The sequence below is a fragment of the Momordica charantia genome (assembly GCF_013281855.1).
Source record: "Momordica charantia cultivar OHB3-1 chromosome 6 unlocalized genomic scaffold, Mcharantia_2.0 BLBB01000006.1, whole genome shotgun sequence".
Taxonomy (NCBI): Eukaryota; Viridiplantae; Streptophyta; class Magnoliopsida; order Cucurbitales; family Cucurbitaceae; genus Momordica; species Momordica charantia.
Window position 1 is genome coordinate 3305786 of NW_028275164.1, and position 18576 is coordinate 3324361.

At 34.3% G+C, this 18576-nt stretch overlaps 3 protein-coding genes across 7 annotated transcripts; 1 reads left to right on the plus strand and 2 right to left on the minus strand.

Moving 5' to 3' along the window:
• Nucleotides 1-356: 356 nt before the first annotated feature.
• PRHA (pathogenesis related homeodomain protein A) lies at nt 357-10030 on the minus strand. 5 transcript variants are annotated; one of them, XM_088124904.1, is made up of 12 exons: nt 9564-10030; nt 8163-8489; nt 7865-8051; nt 6078-6243; nt 5635-5758; nt 5431-5543; nt 4903-5256; nt 3492-3716; nt 3299-3388; nt 2525-2575; nt 2128-2325; nt 357-705 (listed from the first exon to the last, which is right to left on the minus strand). In XM_088124904.1, exons 2-12 carry the CDS (start codon nt 8407-8409, stop codon nt 421-423), a joined length of 2040 nt encoding a protein of 679 aa, XP_087981030.1. In that variant the 5' UTR covers nt 8410-8489; nt 9564-10030; the 3' UTR covers nt 357-420. The 5 variants fall into 5 exon arrangements, with proteins under 5 accessions (XP_087981030.1, XP_022135173.1, XP_087981029.1 ...); XM_022279481.2 differs by having other exon boundaries at nt 7865-8452; XM_088124903.1 differs by having other exon boundaries at nt 7865-8477.
• Nucleotides 10031-11354: 1324 nt separating this feature from the next.
• On the minus strand, nt 11355-13324 carry LOC111007393 (ATP-dependent RNA helicase). The gene is made up of 2 exons (XM_022279746.2): nt 12913-13324; nt 11355-11633 (listed from the first exon to the last, which is right to left on the minus strand). The coding sequence occupies exon 1, from the start codon at nt 13204-13206 to the stop codon at nt 12934-12936; it is 273 nt and encodes a 90-aa protein (XP_022135438.1). The 5' UTR covers nt 13207-13324; the 3' UTR covers nt 11355-11633; nt 12913-12933.
• Nucleotides 13325-14435: 1111 nt separating this feature from the next.
• Nucleotides 14436-17686, plus strand: LOC111007300 (uncharacterized). Its single transcript, XM_022279612.2, has 3 exons — nt 14436-14994; nt 17004-17170; nt 17291-17686. Exons 1-2 carry the CDS (start codon nt 14577-14579, stop codon nt 17129-17131), a joined length of 546 nt encoding a protein of 181 aa, XP_022135304.1. The 5' UTR covers nt 14436-14576; the 3' UTR covers nt 17132-17170; nt 17291-17686.
• Nucleotides 17687-18576: the final 890 nt, after the last annotated feature.

The following is an 18576-nucleotide window of genomic DNA, read 5'->3' on the forward strand; positions in this document are numbered from 1 at the left end:
AACTCCTTGTATTATATGAACCAAAAGAAAGGGGGGAAACTGATATCATATAGTAGACAAATCTTTACTGAAATTACACACCCAACTTGCTCTTAAACTTGACTAAATACCAGCAAGTAGAAGTTTACATTTCTTTTTAATTTATTATCAATCTCTTCTCTAATATGATCAATCATATTATACAAGGCTTGAGATTTGAGCTCTAGGAGATCTGACCCAGAAACTAAGATTTACACTCAACTCCAATTATTAAAAAAAAAAAGATTTACATGAACTAAATTATCCCAAAGTCTAACAAAATGAATGTACAAGTGAATGCAATGTGGGAAGCTGGAAGAAATCATATAATTAAGATATATCATAAGACGCCACCTTTTAATATTGAATTTGGTGGAAAAGAATCGAAGTCACTGCACAAGATCAAACCTTTTCCTTTAACACTGCCACAGGAACATATATTATAGACTGTTCAAACATGTGTAACCTATCTAAAGTCCCATCATCTTTCTTATTTGATAGTCTAAGTATTTTCTGCTTCATTATCTCTAATCTATCCTTAATTTTACATAGTCTCTCCAGCTCCACCTCTGCTTCTTGACCTCCACCTTTGCTTCTACCTACAAAATTAACCTTCTTCCTTACCTTTGTTTTTCTATTCTTTAGGAGATTCTTCAAGCTTATATCATCACCAAAATCCAAAGCATCCTGAGGATAAAGCAAATAAACGTACCCAGTTAATTTTCTTTGCAGAATCCAGATTTGCAGTATGCAATACTGATATACAATGTATGTGTCAGTTGCTAGTTTGCGTTGGCATAACAGAGGAGGCTCGACTAGCACAGTCAACATGTTACCAAATCAAGGAGTATTAATGACTATATATATATATAATCAGTCACTCTTCAAAAAAAGGTTAAAAAACACATCAATCAGATATTTGATTTCTCCAGACATGAGTCTCAGGCCATAGAAATTTTGGTAGCAAGTGATTCTAGAGGCAAGAACCACTTTTGGTGGGTTTCAATCCAAATTATCTTAATTTATATGATGTGGATTTTCAATTATCATTTCAGAAGTTCCATGATGTTATTAACATTTTGTAAAGTATTCTTAACACTAGCCTGATACTTCTTTACACCATAACATAATCAGCTACTCGGTAAAATTTTACAATGAATTGCAATGTAATTATCTGTTTATCATAGTTACAAATTACACCTTATTTATACTACAAAGGTGTTGAAAACTACTTTAAAAATGTTAAAGATATGGTTTCCAGCTTCACAAACTACAAGGGGCAATTTGTAATTGTTCTTATATTTTTATATATGATACAGTAAATTTTAAGCCCCATGAAAGTATATATCACTATTTCCCTTGCATGAAAGATAAAGAACATATAAATATCAGTTACAGTAATTTAAGCTCTATATAAGCTAATTTATCACGGTATTTATTCACTGTATTGAATGGATTTAAATCAGATGCAGTGAGATACGATTATTTTATCATCATTTGACGTGCTTCAGTACAGTGTTTTAAAGCCAGCTCAAGAAGCCAAAAGTAATTATCTTTACATGCAAAAAAGAAATAATAAAGCAGTGGATAAGAACAAGATTATTACAAAGACGACGTTGGTGGGAAGTATCAAATAATTTAATTCAGGAATTCTACTTCCTATCTGGCATGCAGTTTATGAAAACACAAAATCTCATGTTTCAGAAAGGTTTCAGAGAAACAGGGGTCTACTATTGCAAACATGGTTTCTTTGTTCTTTGCAAACTGCTTTCCTAAACGAGGACCATTTTTTATGTTTCAAGTGTTGGCAAATAATTTAATTAAAAAAATCATAACAGTTCTAACATATGGATGCCTTAGAAAAGCTAAAAGTAGTCAAGCAAAGGGAAAGGAATGTCCTTCTGAACAGTTCTTCAAACAAGAAGACGCCTTAAATTTTTAGCCTTTTTTTCAATGCATTTTCTTTCTAAAAACAATTCCTGACAGACACACCTGAATAGAAATTTCCCTTAATGCTGTTATATCTTTGATTATATTTTATTAAGAAGCATTGGACACAGGTAGAAAAGGAAATAATATTGGATTTATGGGAGTTTGGGAAAACAATACCTTGTTACTGTTGAAAGATACAAGCGATGATCTTCTGTGCTGCTTTTTCTTGTAAAGGCCATTGCGAGATTTCAACTGCAGTTCTTTTATTGATGTGTCCTCTGTTGTAAGATGATTACCAGCGTTTTCCTTTGAATCTGCTAATCTGAATTCCGTGGAAGTCTTACTAAAACTATGGGATTGTGTTGCTCCCTCTGCCTGTTATGTACAAGAATATGAGGATCATAGTCTTGGTATTATGAAGGCAAAGCCATTTCCATCCAAAGAGACATAACGTTCTTCATTTACGGGCAAAAAAAATCTTGTGCGAAGATGAGGAATGCTAAATATTTACAAGATGTCATAGAAGCACCGGAAGCAGCAAAGGAACTGACAAAGCCAGAAAGACTAATTTTACCTTTCTAGTTCTTAGTGCAGAATATCGCGCATTCTTGAACCATTTGTTCACCTGAAAGTCAAGACATATACTCGATGACAAAATATAATATATTGACATGTAATGAAACAAAAATGAAGTTGTAAATAAAAATGCAATAACCAACATGATTCCATGGAAAATAAATCACAATTAGACAATGCAATTTGGACGAAACAATTATATAACTATTGACAGCCAAGTGAAATGTAATAGTAGAAAGAGAAGATGCAAATATCAATTTGCTAATCTTTATTTGCTCAACAATGTCTTCAATTGAATCTATATCAGTATTAAATAATATGGCTAACGTTACTCTTAAAATAACATTTTCTACTGCTTAATAACTTTTTAGGTTCCTTATCTTTTCAATTTTGTAATTTTTCTTATAAGAAAATATTATGTAATTGGGGAATTTTTAAAATTTTAATCTTGATATGTTTCACACACCTCGACTATTTTCATAGGACAACTACTCGATCCTACTATAGATTTACAAATAAATTCATAGGACATTAAATTCTAGATAGGTGGACATAACTTCAACTCGTAATTGGGGATTAATTGAGAATCATTTTTATGACCCTCCTAGGCTGCGAGGCATATATATTCTTTTGGTTTTGGAAGGGTGTAACCCTCAATGGGATAAGTGAATTTTGATAGTGCAGGTATACTGTGTTACTTGATAATTTTTCAGAAATTTTATGAAAAGTTGTTTCCTCTTTTGAAAAAAATAACTTATTGGAGTGTTGTTACCTTTTCAGCATCAAGACCCAATTCTTTTGAAAGGTTCTCCTTGACGTCTCTAGATGGAAGTTCATTATCAGCAAACACTTGGCGAAGTTTCTGGTAAGGTTCACAAAGTGGAAAACATGTTAACTTCGAGGGAAAAGCACTCCAACAAACTTTGAATGGAAATCTAAAAGTACAGGATGATTAAATCTTCGACCTCAACTGCATAACGAGGAATTCTAAAAAATGATCTACTTTTTGAGTTGGGAAGTTTCTTGTCTGCTTCCATGTCAATATCTTGACTCTTTTTTTCGCTTTCACAAAGAGACATAAGAGTGCTTGCAGCATCACATTCCTTTTCTCTCCGTTTTCTTTTTGCAGGTCCCCAGTCTTCATCTTCACTAACTTGTTCTTGAGCTGGAGCATCCTTTCCAAACATTTCCTGAAGAAAAGGAATTACAACCTCAACTATAAATATTTATTGAAGATATCTTTCACAATTGGTTCGGGAGGATTCTATATGACAGTGTTTAACACAAAAAAACCTCATCCAACTTAGAACAGAACTTTTAATAAAATGAAGTGAACAGTTACATGCACAAACTAATAATTTCCCTTTACGGAGTTCGGAAAACGCACCCCAAAAAATTTTGAGTTAATTACAAGGGAAGAATAGTTACAAAAGAATTTGAGAGTGAACACCAACAAGAATAATGAGTCTTATATTTCATCCCATTCCTTTTCCTTATAATTAAACATACAAGAATTCCATTCAAACCATAAACTCTAAAGGGTAGTTTTAACTGCATGCACCCACAAAACCTTTCTTTTCTTTCTAAATCTATGAGAACAGGATAGTTGGATCAGATTTTCGTCTGTAGTTTTCGTGGGTAACCCAGATCAGTAAAAATGTCAAATAGTTGTAACATATAACTCCAACAGTTATGATGGGTCTCGAGGAACCTTTTGCATCAATATGAAAAATATCAAGAGAATACAGACTTTTCAGTTTTCAAGCTATTCGAGAGACCTGAACTCTCCCCTCCAAGAGAACTCTCAAGGAAAAGACTCTACTGACTAACAAAATTACCTATACATCCCCCAACCTTGTCAAATATCATCTCCCCTGCCCTCAACATAACAGTTTATTATATTGTCTATTACTTAAAAAGAGTGGGTCCCACCCATCAAGCGCTCCTTTTATTTTCCATTTTGCTAACTCTACTTGGTAAGTTTAGCTACCTTCCTCCTAGCATACATAAACAGAACTAGAGGTTTCACATTCCTATCAATTTGCTACTATATGAACATGAAACCTGAAATCCTTCGATTTTCCTCCACTTCCTTGCAATAAATTCACCAACTTGATCTTAAACGATATTTGAGCATGTTTTGGATTACTAAGTATTATAAAGCTAAAATCCATGCTCTCAGAATTTATGGCACGCTGGTGCTTGAGGGTTGAGGGATAAAGCTATCCAACCTCCATTTTTTTAACATCTTTATAGGTTAACAGAAGCTCAAACAAAGTGCTCAATGTTGCTCACTGAGCACTCAGAGAATATTACTTTCTAGGATTGGAAAAAATAAACTTACTAAGACTTGTCTAAGAATGTCAAGAAACTTACAGAATATAACTTTTTATAATCAACAGCCTGCCGCTGCCGGCGACCACATACAATACCCTCTTCAATGGATCCATCAGAAACTATGCTGGTACCAACACCGAAGTGATCTTCGCAAGCAATGCCATCTCTATCAGTTAAATCCTCGCCATCTAAAGACCAACTCAAGCTGGTTGAACTACTTGACTCCTCCAGCAAATGCGTATCATTCTCTTCCCCACTTAATTTTTCGTTGCCATTTTCCTTCTTATCTGGATTATAGTCATCATCTTCAGAATCATCTGAAGGCCAATCTTCCTCGTGATTTAGTAATGCATTTCCACCATCCGGGAAAGCAGCTTCTTCTTTGAAAACGTCCTATTTCCATGAAGGGTTGGATTTTATGATTACATTTTGAAACTAATACGAGCAATAAAACTCTAACTAATGTTCAATGAGAACTGAGTACCTAATATGAGCAACAACATATATAAATTCTAAGTTTAAAATAAAGATGGAAAACTTAATTATAAGATCTTCAAAGAAACAAACCTCCCAACGAATGTTCAATGAGAACCGAGTACCAAGATGGGCATTCATTCCTTCCAATATTTCCATCTTGCACTCACAAAATTTGCAAAACCAACCCTGATCTCCCGGAGGAACTATATAAATAATTTTAGAAGTCAATGTCATAAGCTACCAAATCAAAGCTCACTATGCCAAATTCAGGAGAATAATATGGGCTGAACTTACTATTTTCCGTATCTAATGGTGGGTCCAGACATTTTTGGTGGAAAGCACAGTTGCATGTCCCATCGCAAAGTATAATATCATTATCTGGAAAAGCTTCACGCAACTTGCATTTTGCACAGAATATCTAGGGAAAATAAAAATTAGACTTTAGGCAATAGAAAATCTTGATACAAACTTAACGCATCCAAGTTTTATTAGCTATACATAACGATCCATTGCTTATTTAAAACAGTAATGAATTCCATAGGGGGAACCCAAATCGACTAAATAATTCAGACCCAAGCCCCCAAAACCACAATGATGTAGAACTCTTTACCTTCAGACAACATGATTCAGGTCACTATAGTTCTTTCTTTAATTAACTGATTCATAGAAGAACCCAAAGAATTATTTGTCAAATGAAATTACGCTCAGTATAGAATATTTTTAACCGCACTATTTACATGTTCATGGTAGACAGATCCATCAGGACCAATAACGGAGTCTTCAATGCATCCTACTGAACCAAGCAAATGCAGCTGGCGAAGAGCATCACGGATTCCAAGTTTGCACTTTAATATCTGCTTCATGGCTCTCTGAAGTTCCTTCTCGGGCTTAATTTTTTCTCGACTGTAGGACATAATTATGTCAGGAAAAAAAAAAGGAACCACACAAGCAAGATATGGTCAGACCATTTTCTAGTTTCAACACAAAGGATTCACCTTCCAAAAGAACTTTACCATCTGAAGTTGTAAATTTTATTGAAGAAATACTTTCGAGTAAAAGAAAGGAGCATATCACACATTTGTACTTTTTGATGCTGCTGCTTATTGAAAGAATGCAGAGTATATGTTACATCAATGATGTAATGGGTTAATAGGTTAATAATTACAAATCATTATATTCCATATTTGAGAAAGAAGATAAAGAAACTAGCTTCGATTCTCCAGTTTTCTACTGCAGAAATTTCATTTACATGTCATTCCATTTTTCATTTACCTAATCAGCAGTCTATGTGGTAAAATAAGCAAGTAATTATCAACTAGTGTTTGCTTTGTTGCAGAGAGAAGAACTTAAGTTCCACTCATACTGACAAAGAAGCTCCTGATGATATTGCCTGTTTATTGTCACTAACATCATCAAACTATAAATTAGAATTTCTCTTTTTTTTTTCTGGCAAATTAGGAAGTACAAGTGTCCTTCACATGTCTATACATTTAGTTCTATCTATCATCAGTGATGTAGTTATTTCCCTTATTTCTTTATAATTATTTGATATCAATATCTCCAACAATGAATTAGAAAATGATAGATATTGCTTCATTTCTTCTTCCTTCCCTACTAAAATGTTTTGCTTTTTGCACACGTCCCACTGTCCCCAAAGTTCAAAATAAATAAAAATCGCATATTTAACATGTGTCCCAATGCAGCCTAATGGTTCTCGGATTGGTCAGCAGTTTTGGTTTTGGCAGGCTCGTCCTGTTAAGGATGGGAAACATGTATCTAGATCAAACGTGTCAAATGCATGTCCGTGTCAAAAGCAGTGTTTGACACTAGCACTCAACAAAAAGTCATGTTTGTGCTTCCAAATGCACAACCAGCAACATTTTTCAAAGAACAGCTCTTGGTATTACTCTCTTAGTTTTCCAGAGGAAATTTCTGTTTGTATGTGATGTTTGAGCAGAATCTGGAAAGTAAAAAATAGAAGACTTTTGATGATAGATATAAAAAAAGATCTCTAAAATTTGGGAGCCTAGGCTAAATGTGGCTAGTTAATCATCTGTTACAAGGATATTTGTAACTACTCCCATTTCATTTCAGCAAATAGAAAACATTTTTTTAAAGTTTAAAGGCTGCTAGCTTGGGAAGGTATAGTCTCCATGTGATTTTTAAAAAATTTCATTGTCCAATGCTACTAATTGTTTCCTTTAAAAGAGGATGACAATCCTATAACAAAAGGATGAAAGAAAACTCCGAAGCTAATATAAGTAACCATCTGCTATTAATTCCACGTATCATCAAATCCGAACTTTCATAATACTAGCTCTTCTTTTTTTTTCCAATAGATTGTCCGTCTCATTCATTAAACAATGAATCATTTTTAAAGAGCTTTCTGACCAAACCCCCATCATTCCACCTCCCCCAGTTCGTTCAAAAAGGTGAAGAAACCTCAAATCTACCATTCTAAAGACGTGCAAAAAAAAAGCATAACTAAATTAAAAACTGAGAAAATTGAAATAATATTTCATACCTGTGGCCCTTCCAACCTTCTCCAGAGTAAGCATCAATAAGGTTCTGCTCAAGCTTCATCTTAATCATAAGGTATCTTGATCTCCTCTGTAAGCGAGAAGCTTCATCTAACTCCAATTTTTCCCTCTTTCTTTTGTTCTTCCTCCTTTTCCTTTGTTGGTTTTTCTTAGCCACTTGCTCAACCTTTTCTGCATTCCCTTTCAAATTAGTTGATGACAGGGATTTTCCACCTTGAAGCCTTGACAAAAATAAATCCTTGGAAGACTTTGTATCAAGTTTCTTTAAGAGAAATTTTTTACCAGCCAACTGTCTAATTGTCACATTTTTATTCCCCTTGCTCAAGGCTTTAGGAAGAGGTCTCCTTTTGTATGTTGAACCAGTCGGCTGTGCATGTGATTTAGTTCTTGGTTTTTTCTGTTTGGAATGGTATATTTTACTACACCTTTTCAACTTTGGAGATAAGATTAGCTCTGATCCAGCTTCCAACTTAGAGTGTGAACATTTGCCGGATTCCTTATGGATCAATTTCCTTCCAGCACCTCTCATATTGATCTTCAATGTACTCTCATACAGAATTTGCACAATAAATCTGACAACAGTGACTTCAAGTGTAACTACACAGGGAACTATGAAACAGATCAATCTTCACAGCATGAATATGGATAGTTTATAAAAGAGAGAATGTACGGCCCCCAGTACCACTCAAGCCTAGAGTTCTCTTTGTAATTTAAGAAAGATGAATAAAAGTGCTTCTTTTGTTATAAGACAAATCCAACAGCAGAAATCCAGATCTTTGTTCAACGAATAACAAACCGATTCCTATTACAGAAAAATAACATTTCCATGTTTCTGAAGAGAAGAGCATTATCCACCATTCCCTGTGCAACTCGACTATTAGTATCGACTAGTATATAGATGTTTTATAAGCACATCATAAACAAACATGTCTTTGAATATAATTAGACTAGATTGAAGTGTACAAAATAGCTAAATTTTCTTAAGCTCATATAGGAGATAGAATAAAGTATGCTGATGACTAGACTACCATACGCAGCCTACCTCTGTGAACGATGAAGTTCAATTTGTAAACAAAAAGGGCCACTTCAGTTGGAATATAACAACAATCTTCACCAATAGAAGGAATTAAAAAAAAAATTACCCATTACAAAGTTGCTTTAAATTAAAAAATTGGAGAGTCAGATACGAAAACTCAAAGAAACAAGCAGCTGATTCAAAGACCGTCTTTTTTTTCCTTCATCCACGGCATATATCCAGAAAACGTGAATCAAGCTCCTTCGTGCATTTTTACAGAAAATGCCATATTATCAACCAACGACAACGTGAGTCAAGATAGTGAGTTCTTGAGGAAAACTACATTGATCCCCACAATAGAAATTATATACTTCCAAATAAATTAGGGGAACGTAGAGTAACTTGATTTAAGAATCTATCATCAATGATCATCAAATATGGCTAACGGTCGAAAACTATCTGAAAGATCAAGTCACTTGTGATCCGAAATAGACCACATCAACAGATACCCAGAAACCAGTTAGCCCGAAATCCCCAATAAATCAATCAAACAATTTATCTACATGACATAAATCTTCAGGTAGACCCCCGAGATACAAATAGAAGTCGATAAACACATTATGGAACATGATGAAACATTGGGAGAAAATTCAAGAAAATAAGGATACCTCGAAAAGATTGGGAAATACAAAGGGGATCTTCAAATTGAATGATCTGACAGCCATAATTTACTGCAGCACACGGAATGAAAATGAAGTTACAGGAACTAATGGCAAGTAAGAAGATGGTTCTTCAAATCAATGATTTGGGTCCGAAATTTCAAGCGTCAAACTTCTGGTCTTGGATTTATGCTGCATTTATCAGTAGCCGCCTCAGTTTTTCTATTGATACCAATGGTCACCGCTCTCTGTCTGTGCCTCTGCTCTGTGATCTCTGAACTTGGAAACTCAGTCCGGAATTGACTCGACACCAACCAAAACATTAAACATACACCATAAGCAACACCCCGAATTTCTCTGTATATCATCAATTGTTCATCCACGGACTCTGTGATGAAATGATCCGTACTAAAATGGATCTAATGTTCCAATGAATGACTTCCGAGAATGATTGATTTACATACTATTGAAATAAAAATGATTGTGAAATACTAAATAAAACGATTGTTCAACAATTTGTCTAGTAAATAACATGTGAGAATTACTAGTTCAAATTGAAGTAAATTTCTAAGCAAAGTGCTTGGAATTGCTCTCATTTTTTTATGAACTTGAGATAAATTTTGGGTACGAGACTTGTTTGATCCCTTTATCGTGTGGTGAAAAACAAACCTTTCTGTGAAGGAATGATGCAGTATTTTCTTTTTTGTTGGGAACATTATTATCATATTTCTCAAAATGAATACATTTGATAAAAAATATATATATAATTAAAGATAAATTTGTAAAAAAAAATTAAAAATACTTTTGACAGATTATATTTGATTTTTTTTTTATATATTCGTGACTGTCCAAGTCGACTTATGCACAACTGGACCAATCTTACCGGATAGACTTGAAACTTATTTAAATAATTTTCTACCTATAGGAAGAAAGGAAATTCGATGGAGTAATTCATTCATTTTACCAGCTCTAAAATCAAATATAATTTACATTTAATACAAACTTGTTTATTATATATAACATATGGTATCATGAAGTTTTGAGTCGTTTATAGTCACTTGAAAATTATTTTCCAAATAAATAAGATTTACTTCACCTAATTTGGAGGGGCCATACACTTGATAATTAATAAGAGAATACCAATTGAAATTCTGTTATTTTTGCCTAATTTCTCCTTCAACAACAAATCGAATCTTATTAGAAGGCAAATTAATTGTATAATCATTTAAAATTACCCATCAAATCAAATAAAAGACAACCTATTAAGAATTTGTTAGGGTAAGATAACAAAATTTGTTTACAAGGATAGTTAGTAGTTACATAAAGAAAATGTAGTCGTTTCTTTTTCATTGCAAAGTAATTGGAATAATTTTAACAAATCTACATTATTATTATTTTTGAAAAATAGGACACTTTCATTAAAAATCACACCACTTGTACAGTTTTCGACTCAGCTAATGACACCAGCCAAAAAGAGTAACGAGAAATTCACAAAATTGTGGAAGAGACCTTCACAGCTTTGGCCTTGAAAGTAAAATGTTGACTAACATTCTGCATTACCACCAACAACATTATAGAGTATAAATACAAATAGTGTTGAAATGCAACTCATTTAATTTGTTAACTCAAATAATTTGGTTTTTGCATGTTGACTTATAATGTCTATTAACATAAACATTTTGTCAGCAGTAGCAAAAATTTTGTGAGTCGTTCAATTTCAGAAATTGGCTGCTTCAAAGTGTTTCAAATTGATCATACCTGACTGAATAAAGGAAAAGGTATTATCATAGTACTCAAGCATTTGATCAACATCAATTTGCATTTTGACAAAGAATTAAATTAACCAGAGAAGTGAGCATAGAACAATATCATGTGCAAGAAAGTAAATGAAAATACAAACATGAACTCGGGTTGCGAATCAGCGATGGTCGCCATTGATGGTTCAAAACTCAAAGAAAAGTCTGTTGTTTATTTCCTCATGTGTAAAAGAAAATAGCAAGTTTCAGCCAGTAAGACCAAGATACAAAAACACTCGGGAAACAAATTATTGACCAGAAACACCTTTGAGGCACCTTAACCCTGCAAAAATAACAAAAACAAATAAAGAAAGGGCAAGGTTAAATTTAAAAATACATGTGCGACTAAACTCCAGCATCATACAATTCCAAATTCCAATGCATAAGTATATGCAATATATATATAAGAAGCAACTGTATGCAAGATTCAGAAACCTGCAATTACCTTGCCAAGGGGAGGTTGCCATATTACATAGTTATAGAATCAACTAGACCAAGTAAGTTACATTGGGCGAAGATTGATCAATACAAGCCCAGACTCGCAATCCATTAGGTTATTCATCGATCTGCAGTTATTTCTCAGAATGCAAAGAAAGAAGACTTAAAATCTGGCAAGGTAACCTATACTACGAACATCTAGCATGGAATGGATATTTTTCTCCCTTAGGTTTCCTCTAAATACTTCTTATCATGCTCTTTCTGACACTCTATTATCTCCTCAACCCTTACCTTTTAAGCAACCAAAGAACTAAAGATAAGTGATCTCAACATATATCAAAAAAGGAATGAAAAGGCTGCAAGGTAAACTACGTAACTTAATTCTTAGGAAATACCACAGACCAACAAATACATTTTGCGTACCAGTATTTTTCTTGAGGTTCTACTTATTATGGTAGTTATGCATACCCTTAGACATGTTACTGAAAATGGGTTCAGTAAGTTGTAATGTAAACAAGAGAAGAAAATGAAAACTAACAAAGGGGATAAATCCTTTTTTGGATCCGGTTTCTTCAAGGGGTGTAAAATAACACGTACATTGTGCATTCTTCAACTCTAATTCCTTTTTTCCCAAATCAAGAAGAAGAGGGCAACATAGACACATGGAAGTTCTCACAAGCAAAAACTTCGGTACAAGTATCATATGCTGAATGCTCTCTTGAAATTAAAAGAACCCGTGAGAAACACATTCGATTGATCATAACAGAAATAGATCATTCAAGCACCAGCAATGACTCAAAGCAGCACAATAATAATAATAACTTTAATGATGTACGGGTCAAATCTGAGAAAATGAAAATAAATAGGTAATACTGGAAAAAACTCGATTTCTCGGAATCCAGGCTTGGTTCACACGGGTGATGACAATGGAAAGGGGAAACAGATTCCACCGATCGGATAAAATTCGAAGTTTAGAACACAAAACCCCATTTCAATAGATACACGAATTGAACCCTAGTTGATCAATCCGAAAATAACCAAACATAGAGCACGACTTGGCTATATAATCCTAATGGCTCAATCCAATGCAAACTGAGACAAATACTCCACCTTTGGACCCGTACCTCAAAAGATAGAGAACTCGATCAGTGGCCACCATGCTCTTTGGCGTGTTGCTGGTGTGCAAGGTGTCGTCGTTCCTCAGGGAGGGCAACGAGGTAGGAAAATACCATACCGCCAAAGCAGACATGTAACAGAGGGTCAATAGAGCCGGTCTGAATGTACTTGGCGTTGTAATTGTCGAGACCTCTCTCCACTGCCTTCTTAATGTAGTCAATGGAAAGCATCGGCTTCACGTGGCCGGGCAGCTCCTTAACCTTCAAGCCCTTGATTTCGGAGAAGAATTGCTTCATCGCCATCTCTGCCTCAATTTGCAGAGAAAACCAAACCCTAACCCTAAAATACAAGATCGGGATCGAAACTTGGGAACAGGCGTTGATACGGGCGACAGAACGATAAACGAAAGAAGATGCTACAGAAATTCCCCTCGGTCACATTAGAATGGATGGCATTTTAATCGTGACCGTTTAAGTTAATCTGGTCCCACTTTTCGATCGAACGGTCCATGTATCAACAGATGTTTATCCGATATAGGGTCAAGCCTCCCCCATTTGGGACTAAATCAGTCGTACACGTATGCAACGACTCTTGGTCAATTACATTAGATCTAGGATTTTTCTTTTAGGATTAAATTATCAATAATATATATTTTTTCAAATAATCAATAATAAAAGTGTTTTTTTGAAGAAACACTAATAAAAATGTATAGTCTTGATATCCGTACAATGGGGATATTGACCAATATTTTTAGAAAATTTATAGAAGGTAAGAAAATTAGACTTTTGTTTCCTTGGAACCAAAATACTTTTAGTACTTACTTGAATTAATAATATGTATTTCATATTTTTTAAATAGGTTGTATTAATATACAGTCATTTTTAACGTCAAATCTTTCGATTTTATGAAAATAGTAACATGTTGGTAGATTTTATCATATTTCATTAAATATAATTCATTCAAATAATGTACAAAGTACATCATGAGCATCTAAATTAGTTTATAGTCGTCTTAACATGAACATAACTAAATCATCGACTAAAAAGTCTGAATTTTCATCTCACTTGATGTCGATCTAAAAAATTATATTTTTATCTCGTTGGTTTTAACAAGGAAAGAAACACATATTTGCAATTACATTATAAAAACAATAAGAAATTTGTGAAACATGCAACTATTTCATAAATAGATAAAGTGTAGAGAGAAGCAATTTTTTTTTAGAAAAATACAACTTAAATTGATAATTAGACGCACACACAATCAAAAAAGAAAAAAAATTGATGCTCACTATTAATATAGTGATGTAATATTTAAGAAATCAAATGGAAATAGCAAATTCTAGTTTTGACATTTTACAACTAAAATTTATATTTTAATTATCATTAATTATACCCCCACCGCCAAACACGCACCGTAAATTCACTACTTATTAATTATTTTCCAGAAAATTATAAATAAATAAATATATATATACACACACATGTATATTTTTCTCTCAGATAATTTTACAAATATATATCAGACAAAAAAAGGAAATTTTATTTTCCCAGATTTCTCGTCTCGCCGAAACAGAGTCGCGCTCCCACGGCCACATCCATAGCTAAAGGGTAAAGGGTAAAGGGTACTCGTTGATTTATACCGCCTCAAATTTAATTTCATCAGGTTTTTTCGCATGGCACGAATTCTGGCTCTCTCCCAATCCCTTCTCTGCTCCAAGTTTCAATCTTCCCCCTTCAGATTGTCGTTGTTGATTCCTTCTTCCTTTGCCCTGGGTCATCGGAACCGATCTACGCGTTCTGGCAAGGTCAAATTCATCGAGATTGACCTCGAATCGTCCTCTTTCGGCGGTGATTCCGATATTCTAGCGATCAGGAAGCTGGACGACTTTGTGCAGAAGATTATTGTCGAGCGATCGACTCCTGATTGGATTCCCTTTGTACCGGGTTCGTCTTTTTGGGTTCCTCCTCGCCGTAACAAGCCACGCAAGGTGGTCGACCTGTTCGATAAATTGGTTGAACCACTCACCAAAGAGGAGTCTCCCTCCCTTGCTAACGCCCGTGGTTGGCCCTGTTTAGAATTTTTCGCTAAAGGTATATTTAAATTGTGTGTATATATATATATTTTTTACCGATCTCGTCGTGTTAATCGATTGATGTTTATTTGGCTGTTGATTTATGCGGAAAAGGATAATTGAAAATGTGGGTTGGCCTTATTAGTCCTGTCGCTTGTGCTATAATTATGTGAACAGACTGAGAAGAGTTTGCAGTCTTGGAAATTTCGGTTATTTGGCCTTATTTCACAGGGATGGAAATTTTGGAAGTTCTTCTGAATTGAAGTTGTAAATCGGCCATCTTTTAGTTCAAATGGATAATGCTACTGCTTCATAGGTTGCATATGGGGTGATGCTTGTAATGGCTTTATTTGAGGGGTTCAGCCGTTCTAATTCGAATGACACCAATTAGGGAGCAGGTTTCATGTTCTCTTGTTTTAGGGTTTACAATGCAGTAGCTCGGTTGGCCATAAAAGCGTTGGTTGTTTTGTTTATGTCGAGGAGTTGTTCTTGTGTTTTATAGCTTCTGAAACTGCGCTGTAGAAGTCTACGCCTACAATGGGGTTTCGTTTATTTATTAAAAGTTTCTGTTCATGAATGAGTTTTCACGGAGTATTATTCAAGCAAGTACTTAATAGAATTCCAGGAAAAGGAAGTTAGTATCATGACAAGACCTAAACCACAATGGTTAAGTGTATGTGATCAGTAATATAACGTTTAAAAGCCCCTTTAAAATGTATTATTGTACTGTCTTTACATTTTAGCTGAACTTGTAAATCAGAATCATGCTCTGCAGTTCCACTTGGATGTAAAATATGCAAGGGTATACTGTATAATATGCTTATGGTTTTGTCAATTGGTTACTGGTTGGATGATTAAGTTGTCTCGACTTGTTAAGAGTAATTTGAAATTTCAGATGACTGAGGGTAATGTTCTGATTCTTCTGAATGACATCAAGATTGCAGTTCAGTAGGTATCACTAAATTACATAAACTATTCTTTTTTTGATAAGATCACATTAACTATTCTAAATTCTAGTTATACTTGTAGAGGGCATATAAGTATTAGAACAGATATTGTTGTTATCTTTATTCTTCTTCCCTGTTTTCTTTAAGATTGAAATGTTTCGGTTCATGATATAAAGCCTAGTCATCTGTTATAACCCTTCCCCGTTCTTGATCTGTTGCCTTTCTCTGTCTCTTCATCTTTGTCTAACTGTAGTTTCTCTATTTCCTGTTTCTCTCTCTTAGCTATTCTACATAGGCAGCTCTTGTATAAGGAATAAGTTAAGTAAGATACATGTTACCAGACCTGATTTGGGTGGCTGGTTTGAGATCTGGGTACATAATCATAAAGATAATTGTCTGCATTGGTTCATTTGGTTTAATCTAGTTATGGGCCTATGGCTATTTCATGATTTATCTGATCTGAAGGAAATAGAATACTTGTAGTGAGATCTAAGACTTTATCAAGGTGTTCGATAGATATTTTTTCCATGCTTTTAGGTAGTGTGCTTTGTGAAACCTTTTATTCAATCATTCTCCCTCTACTACTCACTATTCAGGCCAACTGATTTCTCTTTTCCTTTTTGTAATCCTTTTGACTTGCTGTGGGGTTGTATTGCTTACCTTCCAATTTTGTATTTATGGGAACGAATACATTTTTTCTTGTCCCAACAATTGTATTTGTTGGATATGAAAGAATGTTCTGAGCAACAAAAATACAAGAGCGGTTTTTTTATTTAAAAAAAATGCATTCATTATGGTTGGCTATGTTACAAATGTTGTGTGTTGAATGTTGGATTTGATTAGAGCTTCAAAATCATAACTTTAATTTGTTAAACATAGTGATCAACATAAGAATATGTTCGAGTCAATGAATCTATTAAATTGATTAAAAATATTTGATGGATGGGGATTCGAGTGAAAATATTTGCATCTGTTTTGGCAGTTAGATTGATTAAAAATTCTAAGAATTTCTGTTTGAACGTCTGCCAACTTTTTATACTGTCTATATTGATTTAGTGATGGAAATTGTACTTGAATGTAGAGTCTATCTCTGGATCAACTCGATTGGCTCCGGTAGACACTGAGTTGGAAACCACAAATGAGGTGGAGTTGGAGATTGACGTGAAGGCACCAAAAAGTACAGATAACTCAAACCAACGCGAGGAATGAGTGACATGAACCTCATACCTCGCCCACTATTGCAGTTGGGTAAGTAAATTTGACATTATTTTACTTCATCTCAGTTATCCAAGTATCTCATATATGATGCAATCACATGGTCTAGAAAGCAAATTCACCATTCTTATTTTATATGGTTCGTCTGTGCAGGATTGATAGATGGTTGTCGGAGCTTTGGAAGAATGAATAGAGTGGAAAGTGATGGTGATGAGAGGTCGGAGAGAAATGGGATGCTCTACAGACGGTTTGAGCTTCGTCTCGCCTGCCCTGTCTATTCAAAGCCCACTCTGCACCCCCTCCCTAGACTACTGGTTATTTACGCTTCGTTGTTTTTGAACTGATTACTTTAGGATCTCCAAATTCACCAGCTTGTTATTTAATTGAGGTGAATTATCAGGATCTTGTCATATCCCCTCCACCCCTATCCTATCAAATCTATGCACAGCCACAATAAAAACTCTTCCTTATCTATGTATAAAGTAACTGATACATTGTTTTCCTTTTCAAGTGCCTGAATATCAATCTAAGCAATTTATGGTTGTAATATTTTTCTGAATGCTACAGACTGTTATGCTATCGATATTTGGGATATAATTAGTTTATGTGCTGCTAGAACATTTATAAACTGCCTCTCCTGCACTGTTCTATGGAAGGAAGGATGTTGTATCTGTTTGGGACTACACAATTGCCATGCTTTTATTTACTTTGGTTTGGTTGAAGGCAGGTCAACGAGATTTTAGAACTGGATTCATATCTACAACTGTTCTTTGTTTTCCTTTTCTTGACTGACAAACAGTTGAAAGGCTAAATTATCGTTCTCATTTTGTACCTTATTCACTGTGTCAATTTGGTCCTATGCTTTACAGAGTTGTAATTTCTTTTTCCTGTACTTCGATTTTAATGGTGACTCTTTCCGCCCCGGGTATATGGATCTCCCATAACTAGCTTTAGATGGGGAAAGATTCATTTTAAGATTGTGGAATTTGATATTAGTTTCGACTCTTCACTTATTAACATCAATGACAATCATATGGGTATTAATGTCAACTATGTTGGTATATAAGTGAACTGGATCGTGAGGCATAAGGCAATTCTATGTGTTTTTGGTGAGTGGGTCAACGAGAAATGGGGAAATACGGAAGAAATAATGCTTACTCTCTTTTTTGTTTTTTCAATATAGTCTTTATTTTCTTAAAGATTTAAATTTAGCTTCTTATGTCTTGAGAATTATACCTTCTTGATGAATTTTAAATTTGACTAGTGATAAGTTAACTCAGGATACTCAGTAAATTGACATAAATTTAGAAAGATGAAGGATTATAAAATTTATTTCTAATATTATACCGACTTGTTAATTTAAACATTTTCTGATGAGAAATAATATTCATTGAAAAATATTTATGTGCTGAATTGAAAAAAATAATATTGTTATTTCA